The sequence below is a fragment of the Geotrypetes seraphini genome, chromosome 10, assembly GCF_902459505.1.
Source record: "Geotrypetes seraphini chromosome 10, aGeoSer1.1, whole genome shotgun sequence".
Classification (NCBI taxonomy): Eukaryota; Metazoa; Chordata; class Amphibia; order Gymnophiona; family Dermophiidae; genus Geotrypetes; species Geotrypetes seraphini.
The window spans coordinates 44,385,675-44,399,871 of NC_047093.1; the positions used below are offsets into that span (position 1 = coordinate 44,385,675).

Below are 14,197 nucleotides of genomic sequence, written 5' to 3' on the forward strand. Positions count from 1 at the left end.
CCATTGTAGAGACTGACGAAGAGATGATGTCACAGATATGTGACGTAAGCAAGGATCCATCGCTTGGGACCACTGGGTAGCTAGGGTCCATTGAGGAGTGCGCAGGTGAAGACGTGCGAAGGGTGTGACATGAACTGTGGAGGCCATGTGACCCAAGAGTATCATCATTTGCTTGGCAGAGATGGAACGTTGTGGAAGCACCTGCTGACATAGAGATTGAAGCGTTTGAAGACAGTTGGATGGCAGGAACGATCTCATGAGGACTGTGTCCAAGACCGCTCCGATGAATTGAAGTCTCTGAGTGGGGATGAGATGAGATTTGGGTAGATTGATCTCGAACCCCAGAAGTTGCAGAAACAGGATGGTCTGGGTGGTGGCCTGAAGTACTGTCTGAGATGAATTGGCCTTTATCAACCAATCGTCCAGGTAAGGAAACACCTGAAGGTGGTGGGAACGTAGAAAGGCAGCCACCACAATCAGACATTTGGTAAATACTCTTGGAGAGGAGGCAAGACTGAAGGGTAGCACTTTGTATTGGTAATGACAACGATTGATCATGAAGCGTAGGTACTGTATGGAGGCCAGATTGACCAGTATGTGAGATCGAGGGAACATAGCCAGTCGCCTTGATTGAGAAGAGGGTAAAGAGTGGCCAGAGAAAGCATTCTGAATTTCTCTTTGACCAAGCATTTGTTGAGATCGCGAAGATCTAGGATGGGTCTGAGATCTCCTGTTTTTTTGGGAACTAGAAAATAACGGGAGTAGAATCCTTGCCCCTTTTGATCTAGAGGAACTTCCTCTATGGCGTTCAGAAGGAGGAGGGATTGAACCTCTTGAAGAAGGAGGGAAGACTGAGGAGTGTTCAAAGCAGACTCTTTTGGTAGACCTTGGGCAGGAAGAGTCTGAAAGTTGAGAGAGTAGCCGTGGCGGATGATGTTGAGGACCCACTGATCCGAGGTGATGGTTTCCCAATGGCTTATGAAATGAGTAAGGCGTCCTCCTATAGGCAGCGGAAGATGGGCAGATGGAGGGATACTGGCTATGTCCTGGAGAACCAAGTCAAAAGGGTTGTGAAGATTTTTGTGGAGGAGGAGGCTTCACCTGTTGTTGCTGCTGTGCTGGTCTAGTGTTTTGCCTCTGCTGTTGCCTCTGACGCCTGGGTTGTTGAGGTGCCGGTGGCAAAGGACGAGCCACAAATCGACGTTGGTAGGCCGATTGCTGACGAAAAGGCCTGGTAGGTGAGGTCTTCTTTTTTGTCTTGAGGAGAGTATCCCACCTAGTTTCATGAGCTGAGAGCTTTTGGGTAGTGGAGTCCATGGATTCTCCAAACAGCTCATCCCCCAGGCAAGGTGCATTAGCCAGTCGATCCTGATGACTGACATCAAGTTCTGAAACTCTGAGCCATGCGACTCGGCGCATGGCCACCAACATAGCCGTGGCCCAAGAGGTTAGCTCAAAGGTGTCATAGATCGACCTGACCATGAACTTACGAAGTTGTAAGAGCGATGAAGAAGTATGGCGAAAGGCAGATCTTTTACGGTCAGGGAGGTACTTCTCAAAAGCAGTCAGATTTTGTATGAGATGCCTGAGATAGAATGAGAAATGGAAAGCGTAATTCCCTGACCTGTTGGCCAACATCGCATTCTGGTACAACCTCTTGCCAAATTTGTCCATGGCTTTACCTTCTCTGCCAGGAGGGACTGAGGCGTATACACTAGCTCCCGTGGATTTCTTTAGAGTGGATTCCACTAATAGAGACTCATGTGGGAGCTGTGGTTTGTCAAACCCAGGAATCGGGATGACTTTATATAATGAGTCTAACTTGCGAGGGGCTCCTGGGATGGTCAAAGGTGTCTCTAAATTCTTGTAAAAAGTCTCTCTCAAGATGTCATGGAGAGGTAATTTGAGATATTCCCTTGGAGGTTGGTCAAAATCCAGTGCATCAAGAAAAGTTTTGGATTTCTTTGACTCAGCCTCCAAGGGAATAGAGAGAGAGTCACACATCTCTTTCAAAAAAGATGAGAAAGAGGTTACATCTGGTTTAGAGGATGGGTCTAAAGCAGAAGGATCCTCATCACCAGATGAACATTCCCCTTCAGAGAGAAGAGGGTCCTCCGAGTCACCCCACAGATCAGGATCCCTAACCTGAAAACTGCGGTCTCGAGATTCCGGTGTGGAGGGTTCCAGGTGTCGGGATTTGCGTGCCGACTTACCTGACCTCATAGACACCAGGAGACATTAAGGGCTGCATCGGTGCCGAAGTCTGAACAGCCTAGTGTTGAGCTCTCGGTTCCGGTGCGAGGACTGGCATGGAGACCGAGGAAGCAGAATGTACCGGTACCGACAAAGTGGATGCCAATAGAAGGGGCTGCTCCACTGTCGGTACCGGTGGCTCAGACCGGACCGGGACCGGAAGGCTCGGTGTCAAAAGTGCAGGAAGGAGTTGTTGCAATTGCTCCTTAAGCTGCACCTGCAGGACAGCAGCAATCCGCTCGTCCAGCGAAGGCACCGGTACCGCCTTTTTCTTCTGCGGTACCTGCGGTGCCGCTCTACGCCCCAAGGATGAGGAACCCGAGGTCGAGGGGCTCACCTCTATTGGGGCGGAGCGCTTCCGTGGGCGCCTCGAGGTCGGCAGGACTGGGCTCGCTGCTACTGAGACCGTAGGATGCTCCAACGGGGAAGGCTTCTTAGCCGGCTTACCTGAGGGATGCGACACCGACGCGGTATCGTGCGGTGTTGACGAGATGGGTGCCGACTGAGACGGGGCCGATGTCAGTGCCGGTGCCGCAGAATCAGACATCTCGGTACCAAATAATAACTGCTGTTGGATCTGCCGGTTTTTCAAAGTTCTCTTTTTTAAAGTCGCACAGCGGGTGCAGGTAGACGCTCGATGGTCAGGACCAAGACACTGTAGACACCAATTGTGTGGGTCAGTGAGTGAAATTGGTCATGCACACCGCTGGCACTTCTTAAACCCTGGTTGAGGGGGCATGAAGGTAAAAACGGCTTCTGCCAAATCGAAGGCCGAGGCCTCGATGGTGGCAACAGGCACCGCCGGGGCGAAACTGAAAGAATTGAAAAAAAAAAAAAACAAAGCCCAAAAGTTTTTTTTGTTTTTTTTAAAGAAAAGAAAGAAAAAAAAATGAAGGAAACAATATTTCCTTAAGGGTTTACGCGAGCGGGTTTACCTGCGCACTCCTCAATGGACCCTAGCTACCCAGTGGTCCCAAGCGATGGATCCTTGCTCACGTCACATATCTGTGACATCATCTCTTCGTCAGTCTCTACAATGGAAGGCGATATCAAAAAAGTCTTCAACAGCCGTTGAAAGAAATGTGTCTTCTTAGCTCCGCGGAAACTAAGAAACTGGGGACCGCGCGCCTCTGTCGGGCGGGAAGGCACTCGCGCGTGTGCGGTACGGCCTACTAGAACTTTCCAAGTTCTTAGAGTGCAATCACTCTAAAATTGTCCGTACCGGGGCTCCGTCGGTGCCGTCACCCATCAGTCAAGAATATGCTGCCTGCTTGTCCTGGGATAATAATGGTTACTGCAACTGGGCAGACTAGATGGGCCCTTTATTACATTACATGTTTTCTATCCTGCCAATACCTTTCAGTTTCAGGAGGTTTAAAAAAAGAGTTGGCCTGGGCATTCCCAGGGAGCTTACAGAGTTGATAAAGTGAGCTTACACAAATTGAAGACTAGCATGAGTGATGGGATCTGGGGGAGGGTTTATACAGTTTTAGTTAGCTCATTTGACAAATTTTTTGAAAAGTATAGTTTTCAGTTCTTTCCTGAATGTTTTGTAGTTGTTCGGTCTTGGTCAGTAGCTTGGAGAGGTGGCAGTCTATTTTCACTGCTCTGGTGGCTAGTAGTTCGTCATATAGTTTTTTGTTTTGTATGCTTTTTGCTGGGGGATGGGTGAAGAGAGCCTGTGTTCTCCTTTGCCTTGATGTGTTATTTCTGATTAGGTGTTTGTTTAGGTAGCTAGGACCATCATGTTTCTATATAAAGATGGACCACAGTGTGGCACCTAACATTTTGTGGAAAACAACCTCAATTCTCTCAAATATATGATCTTCCTCATTTTCTTTTTTTTAATCTGACCTATCAACCAAGGGAACACAAACACAAACCAAAATATCTCTGTCATGAACCCTAATGAAATAAAGCAAATCCTGGACATGGCCAGGCTCTTCTAAATTTTAAATCACATTCAACTTTTGGGGCATATTAGTGATTCATTAATACTAAATTAATGACGTGGAGGGGCATAATCGAAAGGAATGTCTAAGTCCATTTTTGTCTAAGTCGCAAGTCATCCAAAGTAAAAAACAGCTTAGAACACATTTTCGAAAAATATGTCCAAATTTTATTTCTTTTCGAAAATCGACTAACTATACGACCTGTCGATCTGATCGTCCAAGTCGCTAAATCGTCCATCTTTATACCACATTTCCGTCCAACTTTTCGTCCAAGTCAAAAACGCCTAGAATAAGCCCTGTTGGACGTGGAAGGGGTCTGCAAAGTGATGGACTGAACACCCAGACATGGCACATAAATAGTGGGGTAACTTACAGGGCACTGATATGAACTTCACAAAAAGGGTGCCATGTCTTCATCTTACTACAGCCCCTCAAACCACCTCCAGAATCCCCTTGACCTACTTATCTACCACCCCAATAGCCCTTATGGCTGCAGGAGCCACATATATGCCAGTACAAAAGGGTTTTGGGGGTGTATAGGGGAGTGCCCGTTTCAATATCAATGCAGTGATTACAGGGGCTTATGGGCATGGGCCCTCCTCTCCATGAATCCCAAACCCACCCCCAAGACGGCTTAAGCCGCCTCTGTGCTGCGACTTTCCTATGCCAGGCTGCCAGGTAATGATGTTCTGGAGGCACAATTTTCAAGTTGTGATTAATATTTTTATGGGGGTAGGGGAGGGGCAGTGATCACCGGGGTAGTGTGTGTGGGGTCTGTATTATGTGTTTGCAGTGCTTATCTGGTGACTTTAGGTGGGTTTTTGTGACTTAGACCATGTTCTAAGTCACAATGCCCAAGTTCCGTCGATCCTGTGCTATATAACTTTCAGTTATACATGCAGTACGACTAAGTGTAAGCCGCCCTCGACACTCCTCCTGAAAAGCTCCGTTTAGCTATGGTCGTTCAGCGGCACTATGAAGGCCTAGGTCATTTAGAAATACATCCAAAACCCGTTTTTATTATCGGCACTTGAATGTATTTTCACAATGTTTGTCCAAGTGCCGACTTAGGCCGGTTTTTGGACGTTTTTTCTCTTTCGATTATAAGTCCCACTAATTTATATCATGCTAAAATGTTTAAAAGCTTCATCAGATTTTAGTATCTTACCTGGAGCACTCTGTGCAAATCGTGCTTCTTGTATTACTGCTAATTTTGGCTGTATAGTGCTTGGCTCAGGTTCCATGGGGACAGGAGACCCTTCTCTGGAAAGGCTTTCTGGGGTTTGGACTCCACTGGAGTGGGCAGACAACACTCCAGAATGATTTGGAGAAGCTGGTGCACTTCTACAGGTTCAAAAAAGAAGCAAGCTAGTTACTAAAGTTAACAGTTAAATTAGCCTTTTCATTCACTAAACCCATACAAATAAAACTAAGCCTTGCATCCTGGAAAATCAACTGCAGTTAGCCAGGGGAGCCAGGCCAAACTGTCTTCTAGTGGTTCTCAAACCTGTCCTGGGGAACCACTAGCCAGTTGGATTTCAAGATATCCACAATGAATAAACTTGAGAAAAATGTGCGTGCTTATAGCACCATTATTTGTAAATCTCTAATGAATATCCTGAAAATCCAATGGGATGATGGTCTCCCTAGACAGGTTTGAGAACCGTTGTTGTAGCAAATAGCAGATAAGGGACCTTAAGGCTCATCTAGTCTCGGTTTCATGGCTAGTGCAATACTAGTTGCTCTTTTGCCCAGGGCCAGATGTATATTTTATACACCTATGAATACTGACTTCCAGACTTTCCCTTGGATCTCCCTTTATCTTCCTGTCTTTATCAGCACTCTTCATCTTCCTGTGCTAGCAGCAACAGTAGTAGCAGCAAGTGAAAATTCAGTGCTGGGCATTCCTGCCTTCACATTCTGGCAGCTTCTGTGATTCCCATCTCCTTAGGCATGGTTTTCCATTAAACAGAGTTACTGACCTGTAGTAGGTATTCTTCAAGAACAGCAGAACTTGAATCCTCACATAACGGGAAATGAGGGAAACAGTACTCCAACAATTCTTTCTAGAAGCCTCTAGTTATCTCAGCATTCATGCTCACCCTGCCACTGTCACATAGGATCTCTTCAGACTATTACTAGATAATGGCATATAACTCCTGGAGAAGGTGTTAGTGTTATGAGGGATCAAGTCCTGCTGTCCTTGGAAATCACTTGATGAAGGTAATTAAGTTTCAAGTTTAATATAAAATTTGATTAATCGCTTATTCAAAATTCTAAGCGATGAACAAATCAATAAAATTACAAAAGAGGGGAGACAAACAAAAGTAACAAAAAAACTGAACCTTACAAAACATATTGAAGACTAACTTAGCAAACATAATAAAACATGAGGAAAGGATGGGGACAGAAATACAATTTGGTTGATAGAAGAAAAGACACTTATGGTTGAAAACAATAGGAAGGGAAAGAATCTCAAAGAAGTTATGAAAATAAAATGAAGCTCCTAGATAGTCTTTTAAGTCATTAAATGCGTCTTTAAAAAGAAAGCTTTTAAATTTGCTCTTAAATTTATCCAAATTTTTCTCCTCTCTTAAGTAAATAGGGAGGGAATTCCATGTTTGAGGAGCTGTAATGGAAAAGATGAAGTGCCGTTGTGTATTAATAATTTTAAGTGAGGGGATGACTAATAAGTGTTGGTCACTGGACCTCAGTAATCTTTGTGAGGTATAAGGAATCAATGATTTGTAAATGAAAGCCGGAGTTTTGTATATCAGAGATTTAAAGGTAAGCAAACTTAATTTGTACATTATGCAGGAAGCCAGTGTGCTTTTTTAAGAAGAGGAGTCACGTGATCAAATTTCTTAGCTTTCATTATAAGTTTGATTGATGCGTTCTGGATGATCTGTAAACGTTTGATTTCCTTTAGTGCTATTCCCTTGAATAGGACATTGCAATAATCAATTTTTGAAATAACCAAGGAGTGGATTAATATGTTAAGAGACCTTGGACATAAAAATTTTGATATTGAACGGATTTGACGAAGTCTGTAAAAAGTTGATTTAACAATGTTACTAATATGATCATGGTAGGTTAATTTATTGTTGAAGATAACCCCTACGATCTTAATGCTACTTATCAACTGTTGAGTGATACCCTTAATTAATTAATTAATTTTATTTTCACCAAGGTCAAGCAGGACTGTGAATCCATACTCTTAGGACTCCCTAGCTAGAGGCTGTCTTCAACTAAAAAAAGGGAAGAAAACTACGAGGGGTGCTGCAAAAGGCAAACACCAATATTTTTGGTGAAAAAAGGCTGTGTACCCTTTTTTGGGAGTGGGAGACATGCTTAGACCTGAAAGAGAAAGTTCCAGGAGGTGGGGGAATGGAATTGGATTCTATATCCCAAATAGATAAGTTAGATATTGTGAGCCCACCGGGACAGATAGGGAAAATGCTTGAACACCTGATTGTAAAATCCGCTTAGATAACCTTGATAAGCGGTATATAAAATCCTAATAAACTTGAAACTTGAATAGATTCTGTTGGTCTGCCTAGCCAAACCTACTGTTGCATCAGAAGTCCTATTCTAAACAGTAGTGGGATGTCAACCTATAGACATATCCATGTTTTAGCTCTGCAAATCTCCTCTATGGAGTCTGATTTCATAGCTCTGAATTATGAGCTCTGGCAGAACCCTTAGTTAGCCCTGCTTTGTTGTAAGGGAAGGTGAAGGAAATGCAGGCCACATGCCAACTGGAATAGTGTGTATTTGCACCCTCATCCTTTTGAATAAAAAACAAAAAAGCTGGGTGGACTTTCTACGGGCTTTAGTCTGCTCCTGATCAAAAATCAAGGCTCTCTTGCAGTCCAAAGAGTGCAGTACGCTTTTTACTCTTATGGTTTAGGGAAAAAGGTTGGAAGAACTACTTACTATTCAAGATGAACTCCAACACAACTTTCAGTAAGGAAGTTCAGATGGGTGCACAAAACTTTAAAAAACTTAGTAGAAGGCAGATTAGTTACCAGAGCCTAGAGCTCAACAACCTTTGACACTGAAGTAACTGCCACCAAAAATACAACCTTACAGGTCCAGTACTTTAAATGACACATGGCTCAAAATTAGTTTTTGTCAGAACACTGAGGTCTCATGGCTCTGCAGTAAGCTCGATGAAAGCTTTCATAAGTAGCAAGTCCCACAAAAAGCATATAATTTAGGCTTTACAGGAGTTAGCTTTACCTTTTACTCAATGAGTTTCAATTAGAGAATGACATGGGGAAAAAATCTGTCCCCGTCACCGCCCCGTCACCGGCCCACCATCCTCTGCACCGCCCCGTCACCGCCGTTCCCTTCACCGCCCCGTCACCGTCACCGCCATCCCTTTCACCACCCCGTCACCGCCACTGCCATCCCATTCACCGCCCCGTCACCGTCCCCGCTGCATCCATATAAGCCTTAGAACTGTAATATTTAGCTTATTCCTTTCTTATAAATCAAAGTTCCTGCTGCTGAACTAGAGAAAGAGATGTTCAGCTGGCAGGGCTTTGTTTATAAATTTTTATCAACACAACTAATATACTATTTTATCCTAAAGCAAAAAATAAATAAATAAATATAATTTTTTTTTCTACCTTTGTTGTCTGGTTTCTGCTTTCCACATCTTCTCATTGGATTCCTTCCATCCACTGTGTGTCTTCTCTCTGCGTCTTCCATTTGCTGTTACTGTGCCTCTCCCTTAACCCCCCCCCCCAATTGGTCTAGCACCCATCTTCTTCCCTCCGCTCCCGCATAGTCTGGCATCTGTCTTCTTCCCACTCTGTCTTCCACATTTCCCTTGGGGGTCTGTTCCTCTCCACCCTCCTTCAATGTCTGTTCTATTCCTTTCCACCACCACCCTTCCCTCCCTCCTTTACCATCTGTTCCTTTCTACTACCCTTCAGCTCCTCTCGCGTGGCCTATCTACCTTCCTTCCTCTTATTTTCATGGCATGTTACAATGTAATTTGTGCAAGCCACTGGAGCCTGCAAGCTCGGTCCCTGTCCCATCCCCACAAACCATCTTGCTTCTGTGCTCCTATTTTCTCCATTTCTAATATCTCCCCTATGTATCTGTCATTGCCCCCCCTGTGTCCATATACCATCCCCATGGCATGTCCCCTTTATGTCTCTGTCCCTATGCCCCATGCACATAATTTCCCCTCTTTCTGTTACCTTCCTGTGTCCAGATTTCCCCTATCTTCCTCTTCCATACCAGTGTGTCTCTTCTTTTCAACCCCATCTAGCTTTTTTCCCTCTTTCTTCCCCCATCCCCCCCCTGCTTCTAGCATCTGGCTCACCTGCCTGTCCTTCCCTTTCTTTCCTGCTGTGGGTTTTTCTTTCCATTTTCATCCCCTTGGCCCAAAATTCTTTTCCCTTTCACTCCCTCCTTCCAGTTTGAGCCGGGAACACGGGCGATCGCATGGTCCTCGCAGCCCCCACCCGCCTGCCCAATCGATCGTAGTGATTAGCCAGCTCTCTCCCTTCTCCTCACCTTAGTTTGCAGGCTTTCTTTTTCGGTGACCTGCACGCTTTCCCAAAGAGCCGCGCACGAACGGCTGCTCAGTGTTCAATCTTCTGCTCTGCTGCAACTTCCTGTTTCCGGTTGCGTCAGAGCAGAAGATTGAAACTGAGCAGCAGCGGGTGCGCGGCTCTCTGATAGCGTGCGGGTCGCCGAAAAAGAAAATCTACAAACTAAGGTGAGGAGAAGGGAGAGAGCTGGCTAAACACTAGAATCGATTGGGCAGGCGGGTGTGAGCTGCAGGGACCGCGCGATCCTTCATGCCTCACTGCGGGGACAAGACCATTCACCGCCCCGCGGGCGGTGAATGGCCTTGTCCCCGTCGCCGCAGCGACTGCTAGTTTTCTTCCCCATTTTCGGCGGGTGACCCGCGGCTAAAATGCGATGGCCGCGGGTAAACCGCCACCGTGTCATTCTCTAGTTCCAATTGCACAAACATTAACCCTTACGGCAGGGATGTCAAACTCAATCACATAAGGGGCCGAAATCTAAAACACAGGCTAAGTCGAGGGCCAAATTTTCTATTAAGATACTTAGTCTTAGTAAAAGAATAGATTCTTCCTCGCCCTGAGACACCTGTGGTACGGTCAGGCACTTCTGTGGAGTACCCTGCTCCAACCTAGCTTTTACACTGGGACTGGGTCCTTCTGCCTGCAAATGGGTACTGAGGCAGCATGGTGAGAACCCCACCCTCATAAAAGTACTAATTGTAACACCATTTTTTCCATTCATTTTTCATATATACACTAGTACTGCTAGATTCAGGAAAAAAAAAATTAAATTCGATTCAATTTTCCTGCCCAATTGGGTAGTTTTTTCAAACATCCTGATGGGTTTATTTTATAGCCTCTTCACCCCCTTTGCCCTCTCCTACACTGGTCCTGTGGTGTAAACAAACTAAACAAACAAAAAATACTTTGCCTCTCTGTTAAATCCTAGCTCAAGTTCAAGGTCTAACACCAGCTCCGGAAGGATACACATTTCAAATCTGACATATTGTAATCACAAAACAGAAAATAAAATTATTTTTTCTACTTTTTGTTGTCTGGTCATTTTTCAAATCATTTTAGTCCCAGGTTCTGGTTGTCTTCTGATAACTCGCTTGCCAGGGTCTCCTTCTTTCTCCGTGCTAACCATCCATCTTCAGCTGCAGCGATAGACCCCACCATCCCTAGATACACCATCTCTCCTTTTCTCAACTACACTTTCATCCAGCATCTCTCCCTCCTTCCTCACCACCCCAGGGTCCACCAGCTCTCCCTTTCAAGTTTCAAGTTCAAATTTTATTGTGTTTAATATACCGACCATCAACATGTATCTGGCTGGTTTCTCTTCCTAAGTACCCTCCTATCCAGTATCTCTATCCCCACCCCCCCTCCACACCATACATTGTGTCCACTTCTCTCTCTTTCTGTTCCTTCCTTTCCTAAATCCCATTGTCCATCTCCTTCCCTCCCTCCATGTACTTCTACATCAGGGCCCTCCTGAAGGCCTGCATGTTCCCCCAGCTTCCCTTGTCCACCATCCATCCTCCCTCTGAATCCCTTATCTATCATATCCAGCATCTCTCTTCGGTGTCCCTGTCCCTCCGTGCCCAGCATCTTTTCTCTGTTTCAAGTCTCTCCCCATATCCAGCTTCTTCCTTACCTCCTGTATCCCCTTCCCCAGGTACAGACTAGAGAGTTGCGCGGGGACAGAAATCCCACCCGTTCCCACCAAAGTCCCACCCATCCCCGTGAGGAATCCTACCTGTCCCCACCCGTCCCCGCGAGGAATCCCTCCGTCCCCACCCGTCCCCGCGAGGAATCCCCTCGTCCCCGTGAGGAATCCCCTACGTCCCCACCCGTCCCCGCAAAGAATCCCCTCTGTCCCTACCTGTCCCTATAAACTACAGAAATATTATTTCATTTAATTATGCTACTGAATTAAAGGCTCTGGTAGAAACCCATTTACAAATAAGCAAAAATACTTTATTAATTTGGAAATATTAATTGGGAAGAATATATACTTTGTAAACAGGTTTCTACCAGAGCCTCTAATGTTTATAAATTTTTATCAAGATACAAAAAGGAGGCAAAAAATGTCAATAAGGACTCTATGAGTGTGTCTATCAGCTAATCACTCCTAACAAACCAAACCAAACAGGTACCAAATATCAATTGAAGGATAGGGGCGCTCTCAGTGTGAGGTTGTTAGCGACGGGAGAACAAACTCCAGCGCTTCCACTTACAAAGACGGAGGTGAATCACCCCGCCTGCACACCATCATCGGGCGTCCCTAGTGTGCAAAATCAACTGTGCAGAATTAATAACAATAAATAAGTCACAAACAGTGAACTAGTGAGAGAGTGAATCAAACTGAAAACCCACTCATAGAGTCCTCCCCAGCCTAATCCCCAAGATACAAAATGAAACCACAGCCAACTTAGCTTTTTAAAGCGAGCCAAATGAAGTCAATGAGCATTGCAGGAGAACAGAATAGTCATAGGATCAACCGGTTTCGGGTGAAACCCTTCATCAGGATCTTAAGGCTGGAGCAGAACCGGCTGGGAGGGAAACACAACTAATGTACTACTTTATCCTGAAGAAAAAAAAAAGAATTTTTTTCCTACCTTTATTGCCTGGTTTCTGCTTTCCTCATGTTCTCATTCAATTCCTTCCATCCACTCTCTCTCTTCTCTCTGCGTCTTCCATTTACTCTGTTACTGTGCCTTTCCCTTTCTCCCCCCTTCCAAATTGATCCGGCGGCCATTTTCTTCCCTCCGCTCCCCCCATAGTCTGGCATCTCTGTCTTGTTCCCTGCCAGCGTCTTCTCCCCACTCTCTTCCCCATTTCCTTTCAGCGTCCTTCTCCCCCCATCTTCCCCATGTTCTGTCAGCATCCTTCTCCTCCCTCTGTCTTCCACATGTGCTTTCAGTGTCCTTCTCCCCCCTGTCTTCCCCATGTCCTTTCAGCGTCCTTCTCCCCCCCCGTCTTCCCCATGTCCTTTCAGCATCCTTCTCCCCCTCCTCATCTTCCCCATGTCCTTTCAGCATCCTTCTCCACCCCTTTGTCTTCCCCATGTCCTTTCAGGGCCCTTCTCCCCCTTCTGTCTTCCCCATGTGCTTTCAGCGTCCTTCTCCACCCCTTTGTTTTCCCCAGTGCTTTCAGCTCCTTCTCCCCCCTCAGTTTTACCTTAAGCGCCTTTTCCTCTCCACTCCACCTTTCCTCCCTTTCTCCCTCCCTGCCCCTTACCTTTATGGCGCTTACCCACCCGACTGACAACAGAACAGGCCCGGTCCAACAAACCTCCCTGCCTTGTAGCCACGAATCTAAATTACCTTCTTACAGCAGCTGGAGTATTGAAGCTGCTGTAAGAAAGTAATTTAGATTCGCGGCTACAGGGCAGGGAGGTTTGACGGACCGGGCCTATTGTCGGTCGGTCGGGAGACCTGGCTTGCTGTGCTGCACCCGTCCCGGGACCGCCCCCCGCCTTGTACCAATGCCTTTTCCCTGCCTGCCCTGCTGCAGCACACAGCCGAACGGAAGTCTTCACGATGTCAGCGCTGACGTCGGAGGGAGGGATGGCTTTGCTTAAGCGCTGACATCAGGAAGACTTCAGTTCGGCTGTATGCGGCAGGGCTGAGGGCAGGTAGGGAAACGAGCCTCGCGGCTAAATACATCCAGCCCCGCAGGAACCCCGCGACCCTCGGAGGCGTCCCCACGGGATCCCTGCGACCCGAAGGGGGAACCCGCGGGATCCCCGCGGTCCTACGGGATTCCCGTCGTCCCTATTCTCGTGCAGCTCTCTAGTACAGACTTTATCCTACTATCTCTCCTGCCATCCTGCACCCTGCCCACCTACTTTGGAGCAGTATCTGTCCCTCTTGTATCCTTCCCATTCTCCCTGTGGTCTTGCATTTCTCTCTCCTTCTCTCCATTAGTCCAGCACTTCTCCTCTGCTTTCCTCCCCCCTCTTTTTGGTTTGGTCTCTCTGTCCCCTTCACTTCACCCCAGGTCTGGCATCTCCCCTCCCCTCTCTTACTCTCTCTTGCCCCTTCCTCCTCTTCCTCCCTCTGCATAGGCCTGGCAGGCATCTCTCAATCTTCAACATACGAATATAGCCTGCCCCCCCCCCCCCTCACGAAGGCCTGCCCCCGCCAGGAAGGCCTGCTCCCCCTGCAAAGGCTTGCTCCCCCTGCAAAGGTCTGCCCCCCTGCTACAAAGGCCTGCTCCCCCCGCAGGCCTACATGTTACCCCAGCTTCCCCGCTTTTACCATAAGCTAATCCTGTCCCTGACATCAGAGGAGGGGCAGGACCGTAGCAGAGAGAACACGCCGCTGAGGACGACGAACAGCTGCAAGGATCACTACAGAACCGGCGATCCTGCAGGCTGCCGTATTAGCTTAAGGTAAGAGCGGGGAAGCTGGGGGACCATGCAGGCCTTTACAACTG

At 46.7% G+C, this 14,197-nt stretch overlaps 1 protein-coding gene across 5 annotated transcripts in view; it reads right to left on the reverse strand.

The window, feature by feature from the left end:
• Positions 1-14,197, reverse strand: part of FOXK2 (forkhead box K2) — a 183,679-nt gene that overhangs the window by 68,229 nt on the left and 101,253 nt on the right. For all 5 annotated transcript variants that reach the window (XR_004540935.1, XM_033961708.1, XM_033961707.1 and 2 more), the window contains one exon: positions 5,374-5,549. Coding sequence is in view for 4 of the 5 variants with exons in the window: in XM_033961708.1 (XP_033817599.1) it covers positions 5,374-5,549 (176 nt within the window). In the remaining variant the exon portion in view is untranslated. The remainder of the gene's footprint in view (positions 1-5,373; positions 5,550-14,197) is intronic.